Consider the following 17,308-nt stretch of genomic DNA (forward strand, 5'->3'; position numbering starts at 1 on the left):
GTAGGTTGCTCCTGAAGGCCTGTGGACCTCCCCAGCCATGGGCTTTTGACCAGGCTTACAGTACCAGGTATAAATTCACTCCTGGAGAGCAGGCCTCAAAGCCAACAAGGAGTGTAGAGTTCTGCTTTTTACTCTTTTTAATGATTATTTTATTTTAATGTACATTGGTGTTTTGCCTGCATGTGTGTCTCTGTGAGGGTGTTGGATCCCCTGGAATTGGAGTCACAGATAATAGTGAGCTGCCATTTGGGTGCTGGGAATTGAACCTGGATCCTCTGGAAGAACAGCCATCTCTCCAGCCCTGGAGCACTACTTTTGATAAGATATTAAAGAGGTCCTGTTTTATTTTATTAAGTATTAAGAAAATCATTAAGGCAGGATGAAACATTTAAATATTAAAAGATCATATCCTGTACCAACTCTAATGAGTAATTGTCATGACTTCACAATCATGGTTCAGGTTCTTATTTTGTTAGTTTTTAAATATAATCTCAATGTGCTAGGTATTATTTTTTAAATAATGAAGTCTTGTTCTCTAGGAATTTATGATACTGAATTTAGAGAGAATTGACTTGACAGTTGCTCTGACAGCATTTTTGGGTGTGTTTCTAGTTTTTTTTTTTTTTTTTTTTTTTTTTTATTTTTCGAGACAGGGTTTCTCCGTAGCTTTTTTGGTTCCTGTCCTGGAACTAGCTCTTGTAGACCAGGCTGGCCTCAAACTCACAGAGATCCGCCTGCCTCTGCCTCCCGAGTGCTGGGATTAAAGGCGTGCGCCACCACCGCCCGGCTTCTAGTTTTTATTTGTAAACGAGGACTGCACTTTGGTTTCTTGGCTGCCTACACCCAAAAAAATTACACAAAAACTATATTAATTACAACACTGTTTGGCCAGTGGCTCAAATATTGCTAACTAGCTCTTATATCTTAAGTTAACCTATATCTATTATTTATATTTTACCATGAGGCTCGCAGTTTGCTACCTCACATCTTGCTTCTTGGGCGGCTACATGCGTCTCCTGACTTCACCTTCTTCCTGTATTCAGTTTAGTTTTCCGGCCTAGCTCTATTCTGCGCTGCCATAGGCCAAAGTAGCTTCTTTATTAAACAATGGTAATAAAACATATTCACAGCATGAAGAGGGGAATCCTACATCATTTAGTCTTGTTTTTTTTATTTTTGTTTACCAATCTTATGAAAACATTGAATGAAAGTAGAATGCTTGAATGCTTTTAAAATCATGGTGTTTGGGCTGGTGAGAAGGCTCCGCAGGTAAAGGCACCACTGCCAGCCTGACGACCTTGAGTTTGAGTTCCAGGACCCACAGAGTGGAAGGGAAGAACCATCTTCCATAAGTTGTCCTCTGAACACCATGTTTGTCATGCCCCTGCCCCCGAATAAATACATATGCTTAAGTACATTATACAATAAATAAATAAATAAATAAATAAATACATTACATTGATGGCCTTGTACTCTTTATGTAATATAGCCCTGTCCTATGATATCTTTTTTTTAGAAAAAGGAGTGGTATTTGGATCTCCACTGACAGAGGAAGGCATTGCCCAGATATACCAACTGATTGAATATCTGCACAAAAGTAAGACTACTCAAAGCTTCAATAGTCTGTGTTTAAGGAAGAATCACCAGGTTTCCTTTGAGAGTTGACTGATGGGTTAGTAGATGCCAACTACTACTCAGCAACAAAGAATTGAACCACTGATTTTCAGGTGGTAGATTTTAAAAATACACTTCCTTTTGAATTTCATGTCAATTATTGATTTGTTTTGCTTTCAAAGATGTAGATAAATTAGATAATGTCTATGAAACCATAAGTACCTCCTAGACAATTTTGAAGAATTCCTTGCGCCTAAAGAATTATGAGATTTATTCAAGAAGCATCATAGTTCCATCATCAGAATTCTGTGATTAACATATACTCGTCAGTTAATTCTCATTTATTTTATTTTATTTATTTTTTTCGAGACAGAGCTCATTGAGTTTTTAGTAGTCCTGCGAGTCATGTCATTGTTCTAAGAGCCCAGCATAACCAAGAACATGTAAAATGTGGGGTTTTGTATGACTTGATATGCCAGTTGTTTACCAATCAGGCATACCTTTTGACTTACTGGGTGTGAGACGCTGTGCAGGGGGAGCACAAAAGAGATTGTGGACTTACGTCTTGAAAGGGTTGGAGGTGTCTGGATTTGTGTGTATGTGTGTGTGTTTTAAGTTTTTTTTTTTTTTGGTTTTTCGAGACAGGGTTTCTCTGTGGCTTTGGAGCCTGTCCTGGAACTAGCTCTGTAGACCAGGCTGGTCTCGAACTCACAGAGATCCACCTGCCTCTGCCTCCCGAGTGCTGGTGTTTTAAGTTTTTAAGTGTTTTATTTTGGCAAGAGATGTGATTAAAAGCATAATCACCCATCAGGGTTTTAGAATGGGGAGATTGTAGGTTTTCAGCTTATTTGTATGATGAGAATTCCTGGCTTCCTTCAGCCCAGCTGCTGTGTGGATATGCCCTACTGGAGCACAGGGATGTTTGTGCAGCTTATTGTGGGTCCCATTTATTCCTTTGCCTGGCTCTGAAATGGGGATGCACAAAGATGGAGAAACATGGACAGGCTTCTTCCCGATCAAACAATGTGTCTGTCTACCTCTCTTTTGAAATCTCCTTACACGAGCTTAGAGCCTAGTTGGAAGGGAGCAGCTTATTTGGAATGACCTAAGCTTCCAGGAGTCTCTTAGCTGCAGGGTGATCTCTTAGAATTCTGAGTCACACAATAATGCAGAGATTCTAGGTTTATTCTTGGCTGAAAGAAACAGTTTATAGGAGCCACAAACGCCCATAGATGAGCTCAACTCCTTGAGAGTCTGTGAGGAACAAGGATAAAGGGATCATGAGATTTGCTTTTCTTTCATTTTACTTTTCAAGCTTTTTTTTTTGGCCATTGATTGTATTAAATTCAGTATTCAGTGGTACCTCAGGAGGATGAATGACCTTTGCAGGACTTCTTTTCAGTTTGAGTCATCTCTAGGTGCTCGGGGAATTTCAAGCTTCTCTAGAAATATTGACAAAATCTTGTTTAGCAGGGGTGCTGTGGAAGGTCTTTAAAGGGAAGTCATGTTTATACTGTGCACACTAACCATGATTCTCCTCTGTTTCCTTTTGGACATCCATGCTAAGCAGACTTGCGAGTAGAAGGCTTGTTCAGAGTACCAGGCAACAGTGTCCGACAGCAGCTTTTGAGGGATGCTCTCAATAATGGAACCGATATTGACTTGGATTCAGGAGAGTTTCACTCAAATGATGTTGCCACGCTGCTGAAGATGTTTCTAGGAGAGTTACCAGAGCCTCTGCTGACCCATAAACATTTCCATGTACACCTCAAAATTGCTGGTGGGTATAAAAAGTAAGAAAGGTGAAACTATTTTTTCAATTTAGTGAAGTCCTTTGTGATCTCCTATTGTTTGTTACTCACTGTGGTGCTGATGCTGCCTCAGACCTCATGATCCTGATGTACTTATAAATCTTGGCTAGTTAAGTTTGATTTGATCAATTGTCTTCTTCCTCTTCATTCTTCTCCTTTTAAAACATTGTTTTTTTAATTACAAGTATTCAGTGTGTTCATGTGTACGTGACATGACATGCATGTGGAGGTCAGAGGACAATTTTTGGGAATTAGTTCTCTCCTACCATGTGGTCTTGAAGATTCATCTCAGGTCACCAGACTTGGAAGCAAGTATCTTTACCTTCTGAGACATTTCACTGACTTTAAATATTTTCCTTTTAAAAAAATATTTTTTAAAGTTTTGTTTATTTTTATTTTAGATGTGTGAGTGTTTTGTCTGCAAGAGCAACAAAGTGCTCTTAACCTCTGAGTCATCTAAATTCCCTTAAATGTTTTTGATAAATTTCCTGTTGATTTTCATATCTCAGATGTAGTCCACCATAGTACTTAGAACATTTTAATTGCTCAATAAAAGTGTGCCTTCCCATGGGGTTGGGTGTGTCACTGGGTTTATACCTTTCAGATGGTTGCTGGTTCTGTGCTTTTGCCTTGGTTTGGAGGTTTTTCAGGTATTTCCATGCCTAAATTGAGGTCACCTCTGCCTTTGCAAGCTCTTCTTTTAAAAGCATTATTATTTGCTTATGGAGTAGGCAGTCTACCCTCATGATCAATATGGAAAATCTTCTTTCTCACCCTGTTCCCTAGCACCAGTTCCTTCCAGAGGCAACCAGTGCTGTGATGTCTAATGTAGTCTTCCAGAGGTGTTTTGTGCACTATGTATATATATTCTTTTCTTCCTCTGTTTATGTAAAGGCAGAATATTACACACATTATTCTGTGTTTGCTTTTTCACTTACTGTATCTTGGAGACTGTTCTATTCTTAGCTCATAGTTTTTTCATTCTTTGTGTCTATGTGGTAGAGAATTCATTCTTAAATTGCACAGCTATTATGCTACAGTAGGCTCTAAGTGCACACAGTGTCAAAATCCATGTGTAGTTTTCCACCCATGGCATTTCTTCTCTCTCTTCCCACCCCTTTCCTCCATCCTTCACCTTCTCTGCCTCCCTCTCTCTTTCCTTTTCTTCCTCTCTTTCTCACTACCCCTCTCTGTGAGATAAGTGCTCTTAACCTCTGAACTCTCTCCAGCCCTTCAGCTGAGACTTTAAAAGTCACATTCACTGGTGATTTTGATAATACAAATGAGGATGCATTACTAATATGCATGGAATTTTGCAGTTATATTTCAGAGGATTAAAGTTTTAGATCCTTAAAAAAGATTGGAAAGTATAAATGTTATGTTATGTGTTTGTTTTATTTGCCTTTCTTTTGCGCTCTTCATTTGGTCCATTATCTGGCATCCTCCACTGTGCTGCTCAGTGACTCACTGCTCTTAAGAACATATGAAGGTGTGGCACAGTTGGAGAGTCATCCTGTGCATGAGTCCCTCAGGCTTATCCTTTAGCCACCACCTATCTGACTAGGGAAGAGAAGAAGGGCTGACATGGTCAGAGGTGTGTGTGGACCTCTTGATTTTAATTCTGTTTGGTATTGCTGAGACATAGCTATAACTAACTTTTTGAGGCACTGCCCAAATGTTTTCCAAAGTGGTTACACTGGGGTTGGAGAGATAGCTCAGTGGTCAGTGGTTGAGTACTGGCTGTTCTTCCAGAGGACCCTGGTTCGATTCCCAGCATCTACTTGGTGGCTTACACCTATCTGTAACTCCAGTTCCAGGGTATCTGATGTGCTCTTCTGACCTCAGTGGGCAGTGCACACACAAGGTGCACAGACATACATGCAGGCAAAAGACCCTTACAGATTTAAAAAAGACCCAAAGTTATTACATCCTTTAATACTCCTGCCTGCAGTAGAAGGTTTATTGCTCGTGTTCCAGTATTTGTATTGTCAGTACTTTTGTTCAGATCATCCTAGTAGATGTGAAGTGGTATTTTGTGGTTTTTCTGATAGATGATTCAAACACGCTCAGGTACTGACCTCTTGTATGACATCTCCCTTCTTTCCTTTCTCTTCCTCCCCCTCCTTTTTTTTTTTTAAATTGACACAGCCTGCTACATTGCCTCAAACAATCCTTCTACCTCAGCCTCCCAAGTAGCTAGAACTATAGGTGTGTGTCACTGTGCCTGGCTTGTGTATGTTATTTTCTTGGAAGGGATGTCTATTCAGTTTGGTTTTTTTCTTTTGAGATAAGGTGCCATTATATGATTTAGGCTGCCTCTCAGCCTCTTGAGTGCTAGGCACATGAGTATACATCATCACACCTAACCTTCTACTTGAATCTTTCCCACATTTTAAAATCGGATTGTCTTTAGTTATTGAATTACAGTGACTTTATTTTTTGTGTTTTATGTTTTCTTTCTTGTGGTGCCAGGGCTCATGCTCTGCCTGCTAACATGTTCATAGTCACACAGGAAATACTTTGCAAAGCCCATTGCCTATTTTCTTTTCTTTTTATAGTATTGGTATTTGAATTTAGGACCTTCCTAAGGTATTAGCAGTTTTGAATTTCCTTTTTGATTGATTCTTTTATTCCTTCTCTTTCTTTAGTGGAACTTAGTGGGAAATAATAATCAATAATATCATTGACTTTTCTTGCTGGTCATTCCTTCCTTTTCAATAATTTTTTTTCAAGATTTGATGCAGTTTGATGATAAAGGAAATAAGACCAACATACCCGACAAGGAGCGACAGATTGAGGCCCTGCAGCTGCTTTTCCTCATCCTCCCTCCAGCCAATCGTAACTTGCTCAAGTTACTGCTTGATCTCCTGTATCAAACAGCGAAGAAGCAAGACAAGAATAAGATGTCTGCCTATAACCTTGCCCTTATGTTTGCACCTCATGTCCTGTGGCCCAAAAATGTTAGTATTAAGGGAAAGATCTTCAGGGCTTGGTTTTCTCAGGCTGGGCCCCTCCTGTGGTTGTACATTGGTGAGATTATCAAGGATCCAAGGTCCAGCCTTCATATTTATGATGTTAGAAGCTTAGGAGTCATCAAAGCTGAGGGGCCTGGTTCCTGTAACCTCACTGATAAGTCAGTCTCTAGTAATCCTGCATGACCACTTCTTTCTGGAATATTCTTTTTTTTTTTTTTTTGGTTTTTCGAGACAGGGTTTCTCTGTGGCTTTGGAGCCTGTCCTGGAACTAGCTCTTGTAGACCAGGTTGTTTCTGGAATAGTCTAGCTGCTAAAGAAGCTAGAATTATTTTTGACTAGACAGTGTGAATCCCATCTTAATAGGGATGCTCCTTGGCAAATCAGATTGATTTCTAACGATTGAAAGATTAATACAAATTAATTTCTAAAGGTTTAGAATAAAGTAGTGTGATTGTGTGAGATAATATTCTGAGCTGACAGAGCAGTCTAACCTGTCCCAGCAGTTTTACTCCCATATATTCAGTTTTCTTTTATAAAGCTAAATGTGCTTCTTACTGGGGCCATGGCTTCATTAGTGGCTTACATTTTAAAGAAGGTTGTTAAACAAAGGTTTGCCCTGGACACATGAAGCTCAGGTTCCCTTACCTTTACAAAATAGGCATTGATGGGAGATGAGATTATGAGTAGCTTTCCTGGGTTGGAAACCACAACCCAGATAGATTTGTTACCTGTATCTTTGTCCTTTCTGTGTAAAGTGGGCATGGAGTAGCTGTTACCAGTTACCTCATAAGTTGTTAGAAAAATAATAGAAATAGATTGTTATAGTGACTTTGGGAGGGTTTGAGAGTAAAAGAAATAAGGAGTCCAGGTGGTGGGGTGGTGGTGGTGGTGGTGGTGGTGGAGTGGTGTGGCATATGTCTGTGATCCCAGCATGTGGGTGTCAGAGGTAAGCAGGTCTCCATGAGTTTGAGGCCAGTCTGGTCTACAAAGCAAGTTCCAGGACAGCCAGAGCTATTACACAGAGAAACCCTGTCTTGAAAAACCAAAGCAACCAACCAAACAAACAAACAAAAATAAGGAAGGGAAAGTTAAGAGAGAGATTATGTGTAACATTTTATCTTAGTAAGTAACAAGTCAAAATGAATGGACTACTCTGAGCTAGGAAAAGCCAGAGCGGGTTAATGAGGAGCAGATGCACCGACATTTATCCACATTAGGGATCTCGAGTCTCATTGTAAAGGCTTTTGAATTAGCTAACCAAGTTCTAGAGGCCAGGGCATGAGGCTTATCATCAGAACAAGTGCTATAGTCTGGGTCTGACCCCTCCCAAACAACCAACCAACGGAGACAAAACCTCCAGTGCTATGGAAAAGAAACAAGCTGTAGTTAGAAAAAAAAGCATGTGAGGTTCCTTGGGAAGAGCAAACAGATAAAATAACAAGGGTGAAGGCATGGCATATACAGATGTTATAGAAAGATGTCAGCTCTAGTAGTGTTAGTAGCCTGTTCTCTGGATCTCTGCAGAGCCAGTGTCCTTGACGGCTGGAACAGACTCGCCTTTCTTCTGGGTGTGGTTTGAATCCTAGGTTAGATTTTCTGCTTAGGTATCTGTGAGCAGAGTAGGAAATGAAGAAAACTTAAAGACTTTCTGATCACTTTAGGGACACATGTCTATGCTATTATGTCATTTCAAGTGACATGTCCTGGTGAACACTTCTCAGTTCTTAATGCCCTTTGTTTGGTCTCTTCCCACTGACTAGGTCACTGCAAATGACCTTCAGGAGAATATCACCAAGTTAAATACTGGGATGGCTTTTATGATCAAACACTCCCAGAAGCTTTTTAAGGTAGGTAAGGGATGGCATTTGGCTGGTAACAGGACAAGGAAGGTGGCAGAGTGGGATCCTGGATGAGAGGTGCTGTTTGAGATCGTGAAGCAGAATGGATAGTGGGGAGGGCTAGAAATAAGAGCCAAGTCTTCTCTGTCCTCTGGCTAACTGGCTTTCTTCACCGAAGGAAGCACAAGCTGGTGGTTGCCTAGTCTTATTACTTGCCTGCCTACCCAAGTTCTGTGGGTTTGACTGCGCCTTTCATGTTACACTGTCTCTTTCAGCACCAGCAGGCGGTGTTTCTGAGGGATAAGTTTCTCAAGAACTTCTTATGTCTTTTGTAGATTTCATGAACTAAACGTTCATTACACAAAAGCCACATGTGCTAAACTTTGAAAGTAAAGTCCTCTACTTTGGTCTCCTGCTGAGCATCTGAGCTGCAATGTCTGAGTTTCCTAAAGGCTCCCTACTTCAGGGAGAGGATCCCAACTGTCCTCAAGATAAGATCTTTGCTCACGCTGACCCACTGCTGTTGCTAAGCATTCAGGAATGGTCGTTAGAGTGTACCTCTTTTTTTCCTTTCTTTTTTTTTTATTGATTTTTATTGAGCTTTACATTTTTCTCTGCTCCCCTCCCTGCCTCTCCCCTCCCCATTTAGCCCTTTCCCAAGGTCCCCATGCTCCCAATTTACTCAGAAGATCTTGTCTTTTTTCTACTTCCCATGTAGATTAGATCTATATATATATTTCTCTTAGTGTCCTCATTGTTGTCTAAGTTCTCTGGGATTGTGGTCTGTAGGCTGGTTTTCTTTGCTTTATGTTTAAAAACCAGCCGGGTGGTGGTGGCGCACGCCTTTAATCCCAGCACTCGGGAGGCAGAGGCAGGCAGATCCCTGTGAGTTCGAGACCAGCCTGGTCTACAAGAGCTAGTTCCAGGACAGGCTCCAAAACCACAGAGAAACCCTGTCTCGAAAAAAAAAAAAAAAAAAACAACAACAACAAAAACCAACATATGTTTAAAAACCACCTATGAGTGAGTACAGGTGTTTGACTTTGCACAGTACTCTACCCATTAGATAATGTTATGATTCTTTTTCTGTTGCCTAAAGAATTGTAGTCATATTAATCACTGAGCCATGTTTGTTTGTTTATTTATTTATTATGTTCTTCTCAGGCTCCTGCTTATATTCGGGAATGTGCCAGACTGTACTATCTGGGCTCCAGAACTCAAGTGTCAAAGGTAAGGACAGGAAACTGGTCTTCAAACAAGGGAAGGATTAAGATTAGTGAAGTTTTTAAACAAAGCGTAACATCATCATTAACTCAGTGCTTTTATGTTACAGTTCAAACTTACCTAATCATTTGTTTTAGCAGGGGTCAAGACTAAGAAGACAGTTGTGGAATTAAAATGCCCCTATGTATAATATACTTGCTTGCTTGCTTTCAGAGGTCCTCACTAGTGGATGATATTCTCTACATAAATGTCACAGCATAGATCATAGGTTAAAGTTTTCTGTAAAATCCATTGTATTTTTATAGCCTATGATCTAAGCAACCTGTAAATATCAAGTACATTATAGTAACAAAGGTCCAGTATTATATAATTCATTCTTTTTTGAAATTTTAATTTAATTAAAATATTTTTTTTTATGTGTGTGTAAGTTTACCACTTGTGTGCAGTAGCTTATGAAATTCAGAAGGTGATGTTGGATCCTCTGGAACTTGAGTTACAAGTGGTTGTGAGCTGCCATATGTGTTCTGGGAATCAAATCTGGGTGCTCGGGAAGAGTAGACAGTGTTTTAAACTGCTAAACCATCTCAGCAACCCGATTTAAATTTATTTATTGGTTTGTTTGTTTATTTCTTTGTGTGTGTGTATGTGTGTGTGGTGGTGGTGGTGGTGGTAGGTCTTGGTTTAAGCTCAGGGTTTCTCAGTGTGGCCTTGGCTGTTTTAGGACTGACTGGCTATATAGAACAAACTGGCCTTGAACTCAAAGAGATCTCCTTGCCTCTAACTCCTAAGTGCTGAGATTAAAGGCATGTGTCACCATGCCCAGCTTTTAATTTTTACTTATGTGTATGGGTATGTGCATGGGATATTCAGCCCATATCTAGTTCTATATAATTCATTGTTATTCAAGTTCATTGGTATGGTTAAACTGTCAAGTAGTTAAAAGATTTGAGTAGTTAAAAGATTTGTCACTGGAGAGGTGACACATGCGTGCGCACACACATGCACACACGCATACACACACACATGCACACACGCATACACACATGCATACACACACGCATACACACACACATGCACACACGCATACACACACACACACAATTTTTCTCACTCTCAATAAGAGGGAGAAAAAATGTATTCTAGATTGCTTTATGTTGCTGTGATAAACACTATGATCAAGTCAGCTTAGGGGAGAAAAGGGTTTATTTCATCTTATATTTCCAGGTCACAATCCATCACTGACAGAAGTCAGGCCAGTAGCTTAAACAGAAACCTGAAGTGGAACCCATGGATGAATGCTGCTTCCTGCCTAGCTAGTTTTCTTGGATAGTCTAGGCTCACCTGCCTAGAGATGCTGCACCCTATAGTGGAGCTGGGCCTTCCCACATCAGTTATCAATTAGGATATGGCCACAGGCCAGTCTGATTAAGGCAATTGCTCAGTGGCTGTTTCCTCTTCCCAGGTGACTGTTGGTTGTGTCAAGTTGACAATGAAAGTTAGCCAGCAACATTTAAGAACAAATGAGCTTAGAGAAATATATTATGCTTATGACAGAAAGTTATGTAAGCGTATTGAGCTGTAGCAGTGAGAAGCTGAGAAAGGCCTGCCAGCACCGGACTGACTTGTATTTAACCTGTGTTAGAGACTTGGAGACTGTGTTTTATGCTGTGTTTTCTACTCCTGATTCTTTCTCTCATCCAGCAAATATTTGGTGTGACTAAGAAACAGCATTTTTTGCCTTAAGAAAAAGATTTATTTATTTTATGTGCATTGATATTTTGCCAGTATGCATGTCTGTGTGAGGGTGTCAGATCCCCTGGAACTGGAGTTGCACACAGTTGTGAGTTGCCTTGTGGGTGCTGGGAATTGAACCAGGGTCCTCTGAAAGAGTAGTCAGTACTCTTAACATCTGAGCCATCTCTCCAGCCTCAGGAACATTTTAAAAACTAGTTTAACTAGAGTGTTGTTTTCCTTGGAGAACTGTAGCTTTTATTCTTCTTACTACTTCCATGTAGTTTGTATGGAAATGAGTTTGAGCAAAGGCACAATAGCCATAGGCTCTAGGGTAGGTTTATCACTTAAATGTCTAGATGTAGTTAACTTTCACCTTAAGTTTTTGTTTGTTTGTTTGTATATTGTTACTGTTCTGTCTGCTGGGACTAATACTTTAGAGTTTACCTATTGGATAGCAATAAGGATTACTTGAGATTAAAAAGTGTTTTGAAAACTGAAATCAAACAGCTATAATTCTCTATGGCAATATTCTAAATGCACGTTGATTTTCTGGGCAGATAATGGAAGTAGATTATTCAGAGGCCTTTATTAATCGTTTTTCCTTTATCTGGTAATTGTGTTAGGATTTTCCTTGTTCCTGGATATAGTAGCATGTCATGTTTCCATTTCCCACTTCTTTTGATCAAGGTTATTGTAAGAACCCAAAACAAAGCCAGTAGGATGTATTAATTTGTTTTTTTTATAAATTTTTCTGTAGGATGATCTTGATTTGACAACCTCATGTCATGCCATGTCCTTCCAGCTGTCAAGATCTCAGAAACGGAATAGGGTAGATTCTTGTTCTCAGCAGGAGGAGACCCAGCAACATACAGAAGAGGCTCTGAAAGAACTCTTTCAACATGTTCATAACATGCCAGACTCAACAAAGAAGAAACAACTTATTCGACAGGTGCCTGGATGCAGGGAAATTGGGTGGGCTCTAGGGGTCATCAGAGAGCACAGCTAAGAATCTCACTGAGGTTTCACTCTCATGTGGAGCAAGCTTTGGCTCAGCTAAAATAGCAGGCTTGTCCATGGAATCACAGTGTACTCCTGTCCTGGAGGGAGGTGTGGAAGTACTTGACTTTCTGCAGTTAACTGTGCTTAGAATATCTGTAATTTTGGCATGTACTAAATTTGCTTGGAGAGAACCAGTGTAAGACTTTAAGACAATCCTGAAGCCATTTTTGACAATTCTGAATCCTCTCAGCCTCTGTGCCATAGTGCTTCCCCTCCTCCCCTGGGAACCAAGGACCTAACAGCTACACTCGCACGTACTCAGTTCCTGAACAATTACCCATATACGTATGTTTTGGTTCAGTCCCCTGGGAAACGGGGTCAAAATGACCTCTTACCTCATCTGATCTGGCAACAGCTCTCCAGTCAATTATTGGTATTAGCCTTTTCAAATAAGCCAATCAGAATAGTCAAAGAACAATCCCCCTTGCTTCTGTGACCCCTTTAAAAGTAGACTGTACCAGCTATTCGAGGTCCCTCGGCTTCCCGAATGCTGAGGGACCCTGTCATGACAGAATTAATAAAATCCTCATGCTTTTGCATCGGCTGTGGCGTGTGAGATGGTCTCTGAGGGCGACTCCTTCTCGGTGTTTGGACGCTAGAGTCCAACATTTGGTTCCCTGACCGGGAATCAAGTCGCTCCCAGACACACTCTAGACCCAGTTGGAGGTATGAAGAAACGAGCTCATTTTTATGTCTGTTTGCGTTTCTGTTTCTGTGTAATTATAAATCACTAATCTGAGAATTGTACTTGCGCAGGGTCTGTATTGAAACGGGGCTAAGGGAGGAGGCAGATGTGTCCTGAGATCCCTTGCCCCAGCCCTGAAAGATGTTTCATGGGCATTTATGGGAGGGAGGGGCGACCAGGTCGCCCTAATCTCCAGGGGAGATGTGATCCTCCATCTGTATTTTTGGATCTGTTGCCGCGCGGCTTCTGATTTTGAGTCTATGTCTGTCTTTTTGTTCTTGTGTATTTTCAGTTCTACACCAGAGTGATGGTGAGAGCACCAGCTTCTGGTTTTGAGTTTGTTGTCTGTCTCTTTGTATTTTTGTTTTTGTATGTCGGTTTGTCTTTGTTAAAATCCACCTGCAGGAATTCAGAACCTGGCACCGGCCCCCTGGCTGTCATCAGTTTCCCTGATTCCGAAAGCAGCCCCACTGCTGGAGGAGGTGATGGCTGCCCCTCCCCAAGCCCTTTGTCTTCTTTCTTTCCTGTACAGGAGCAAAAGAAACCCAAAATCCAGGCACCTCTGGTTCTTCCTGATAACCAGCCGTAGTAGCTAACATGCATGTGTTACACTTGTAAAAGTGGAGAAGATGGGCATAATGGTGTGTGCGTGCACACACACACAAACCCCCCCCCCCCCAAATAATGAATGAGAGCTTTGGCTAAAGACTATACACTAACTTGACTCTTCCCCTTTTCTTCTGGAGATGCCTCTACAGAGATTCCTCTGACAGCACTGGAAGTCTGTATTCAGTCTTTTTCCCTTCACAGCAGCACTGGCAGACAAGAGTGAACTCGAGTTAGAGAGCTTTAATACCTTTGGAACATTCTTAGGAATGTAGCTCAGTTGGTAGAGTGCTTGCTCTACATTCACGAGGTCCTGGGATGGATCCCTGACACCTCATAAACTGGGAATAGCCTTCTAGTTTTATAATGTTGTAACTTGGAAGATGGAGGCAGGAAGATTAGGAGTTGAAGGTCATTCTTGGCCATAAAGAGAGTTGAGGCCAGCCTCTGCTACATGAGATTCTATCCTAAAGCTAAATCCTGACATACAGTTTGTTAAACTGAGGACTGTCATGGATTGTGCTAGTAACTTTCTATTTCCAAGGTAATTGATGCAGAATAATTCTGATTTACTGTCAGATCTTAGACCAGTTCATAAATCTTCTGGATCTTGGTTTCCTATCTGTAAACAGAGATAGTGAATGTCACTTCTGCTTTTGTGATTGCTTATCAACCTGCTTTCTCCATCTACACAGACTCTTTGTCTCTGGGTTTCTACATTCAGCTGTTACTTGCCCTAGACTGTCATTTCTTGAAGGGACAATATTAATAAAATGTACTGTGTATTTTCTTGTAGTTCCATAAGCAGTCTTTGACTCAAACACCAGGGCGAGAGCCTTCTACTCCCAGAGTCCAGAAGAGAGCCCGTTCACGCTCCTTTAGTGGGCTTATTAAGGTGAGCCTGCTGTGCTACTGCTATCCACATCGATTCTCAGGAAATTTATATCTTATTTTCTTGTGCACAAAGTGCTTAATTCTATTCCTTGGAGTTCTATAAATGGTTAATTGGTGAGGGGACAGAGTTTGGGAAGGTTTTTTCCAAAGCATTTTACTGTGTCACCAATGAAAGGAATTCTGTAGGAACTCTGTAGAGAAAGTAGCAACAGCCTGCTCTTCCTCCCTGTGTCTAAGGATGGGAATTTGGCTTCCTGCTTCACACTTTATCTCCCCACCCACCCCCCCATAGGGTTTCTCTGTGTCACAGCCCTGGCCATCCTGGAATCCCTCTGTAGACCAGGCTGTCCTTGCACCTGCCTCTACCTCGGGAGTGCTGGGATTAAAGGTGTGTGCCACCACCACTGCTCAGCCACACTATACACTTCTTTATGCAGTTTGCTGCATGTGTCGGGAAGTGAGCAAGCTGAGGACTAAGGAAATTGTTGGACAAATGGATTTTCTAATACCTCAGTGGATTTTGATATCTTTAATTTTGGTGAAATTAATGATTTCATTGCTGTTTTAGTCTCTTTCCATGCATCAGAATTATTAGAAATCTTGTTTTTAGAACAAATAGAAAATATATTTCTGTGTTGTTGCTGCTGTCCCCATGTGCAGACGACTAAACATGAGTGCAGTTAGTGAATGTTGCCATCAGGTGGCAGTAGGTGATTTGGTCACAGAGCTCTATTTCCATGCCTAACTAAAGCTGCTAATCCAGAGCGACTAGCTCTATTCTTACTTCTACTTTTCTTGAAAAAATTGTTTTAACATTGTTAAAGTATATAATTCTACAAATATCAAGGAGCATTTTGACTAAAACAACATTTTTTTCTCTAACAAATGTGTGCTTTTTAATTTTCTCCCCTTTTTGCTGGTCCTTAGCAGTTGCAATTTCATTTAGCCCTCCTTTTGATCCTTTTTATATTTTGCAGAGGTCTAGACTCCATTCTCCATCCTCACGGATGGGCCAGTGGCCTGTGGGATGTGATACTTGCTGCTGGCCAGTTTCCTTTGTTCTCCACAATGGAGTGAGAAGGCAGCTTGTGGGACAGGAGACAGCGTTTGCACGTCACCTCTCTGGTCAGGACATAATATCCAGTATCCAGAAAATAGAAGGAACTTGTGTAGCTCAGGATTGCTGAAAATCTAAGCTCATTATAAAACAGGCAAATAACCTGAATAGACATTTCTCTCTAGACACACACATGACCAAGAAAGACAGGAGAAGCTGCTCATCTCCATAATCATTTAGGGCATGTAAAGCAAACCCACAGTGCTGTGCACTTCACACCCAGGATGACTGCTGCCCCAAACAAAGTCAAAAATGTTGATGAGGATGTAGGGAAATAAAAACCCTGTACATGAGGGCTGGAGAGATGGCTCAGAGGTTAGGAGCACTGCCTGCTCTTCCAAAGGTCCTGAGTTCAATTCCCAGCAACCACATGGTGGCTCACAACCATCTGTAATGATATGTGGTGCCCTCTTCTGCCCTGCAGGCATATACACAGACAGAATATTGCATACGTAATAAATAAATAAATATTAAAAAAAAAACAACAAAAAAACCCTGTACACTACTGCTAGGCAAAGCTGTTGGGGGAAACAGTACGACGGTCTCGGGAAATCAACAGCAGAATTACTTCTTGATCCAGCAATTTCAAATCTGTGTATATACCAATGAATTGAAAGCGGGTCTGGGGAGTTATCTATATGCCAGTGTTCGCGGAAACATCATTTACAGTGGCCACAAGTGGAAGCAGGCTCACTGTCCATTGAAGGACTGAAGATGCAAAGTGTAGAGACAGTGGAAGGTTGTTTTTTTTTTTTTTTTTTTTTTTTTTGGTTTTTCGAGACAGGGTTTCTCTGTAGCTTTGGTGCCTGTCCTGGAACTAGCTCTTGTAGACCAGGCTGGCCTCGAACTCCCAGAGATCCGCCTGCCTCTGCCTCCCGAGTGCTGGGATTAAAGGCGTGCGCCACCACCGCCCGGCTGGAAGGTTGTTTATCCTTAGACTGGAAGGAGAGTCTGATGCACTCCTCACTGTGCTGGGCCCTGAATTATATAAGCCAGTCACTAAAGGCCGAATGCTGTACAGTTCTGCTGATTTGAGGTACTAAAGTGGTCAAGTCATGGAGACAGGAAATGATTTGTGACTACCTGTGGCCAGAGGTAAAGAGGGAATGAGGCGTTATCTTTTGCCTAGGAGGAATAGTTTGCGAATGGGTGAGCTGGCTGTGTTTTATGGCACTGTGACTGTAGTAATGCCACTGAAATGGGTAAGGTCGTAAACTTGATTGTAGTGCTTTTTGAGACAGGGTATTGGTAGTTATTGCTTGAAATGTAGGTGTTGTTATTGACTATTGCTTACCTCTTTACTAAGGGAGTACTTGAACTTCATAAGTTATTAAGATAAAACACTTTAGAACGTTATTTTTTCTTTTTCTTTTTTTGGTGGCATTATCAGCTGGATTCAGGGCCTCATACATGTGAGGAAGCTCTCTGTCATTGAGCTACATTCCAACCCCAGAACAACAGCTTTAAACACAGATGTTATACTAGCAAATTTTATAAAACAGAGGGGCAAGGTGTTTTCATTATGAATGAAGAGACTCAGTAGTTGCTCAGTAGCTCTGCAGTGAAGTTTATCTCCTAACCAGAGAGGTGATGTGCAAATGCTGTCTCCTGTCCCACAATCTACCTTTTCACTCCATTGTGGAGAGCAAAGGAAACTGGCCAGCAGCAAGTGTCACGTCCCACAGGCCACTGGCCCATTCATGAGGATGGAGAATGGATTCTAGACCTCTAAACATTTTTATTTGTGAGTG

General features: G+C 41.2%; 1 protein-coding gene across 2 annotated transcripts in view; it reads left to right on the forward strand.

Annotated features, from left to right (window-relative positions):
- Arhgap19 (Rho GTPase activating protein 19) overlaps window positions 1-17,308 on the forward strand; it is a 46,381-nt gene that overhangs the window by 21,076 nt on the left and 7,997 nt on the right. The window contains exons 3-9 of one of the 2 annotated variants that reach the window (XM_041662133.1): window positions 1,517-1,597; window positions 3,185-3,394; window positions 6,159-6,385; window positions 8,161-8,247; window positions 9,403-9,468; window positions 11,954-12,145; window positions 14,343-14,441. In XM_041662133.1, the coding sequence (XP_041518067.1) occupies window positions 1,517-1,597; window positions 3,185-3,394; window positions 6,159-6,385; window positions 8,161-8,247; window positions 9,403-9,468; window positions 11,954-12,145; window positions 14,343-14,441 (962 nt within the window). The remainder of the gene's footprint in view (window positions 1-1,516; window positions 1,598-3,184; window positions 3,395-6,158; window positions 6,386-8,160; window positions 8,248-9,402; window positions 9,469-11,953; window positions 12,146-14,342; window positions 14,442-17,308) is intronic. The other variant, XM_041662134.1, reaches the window with a different exon arrangement.

This window comes from Microtus oregoni, unplaced genomic scaffold, assembly GCF_018167655.1.
Source record: "Microtus oregoni isolate MIOR12 unplaced genomic scaffold, Mior012 000012F_ref0000307, whole genome shotgun sequence".
Classification (NCBI taxonomy): domain Eukaryota; kingdom Metazoa; phylum Chordata; class Mammalia; order Rodentia; family Cricetidae; genus Microtus; species Microtus oregoni.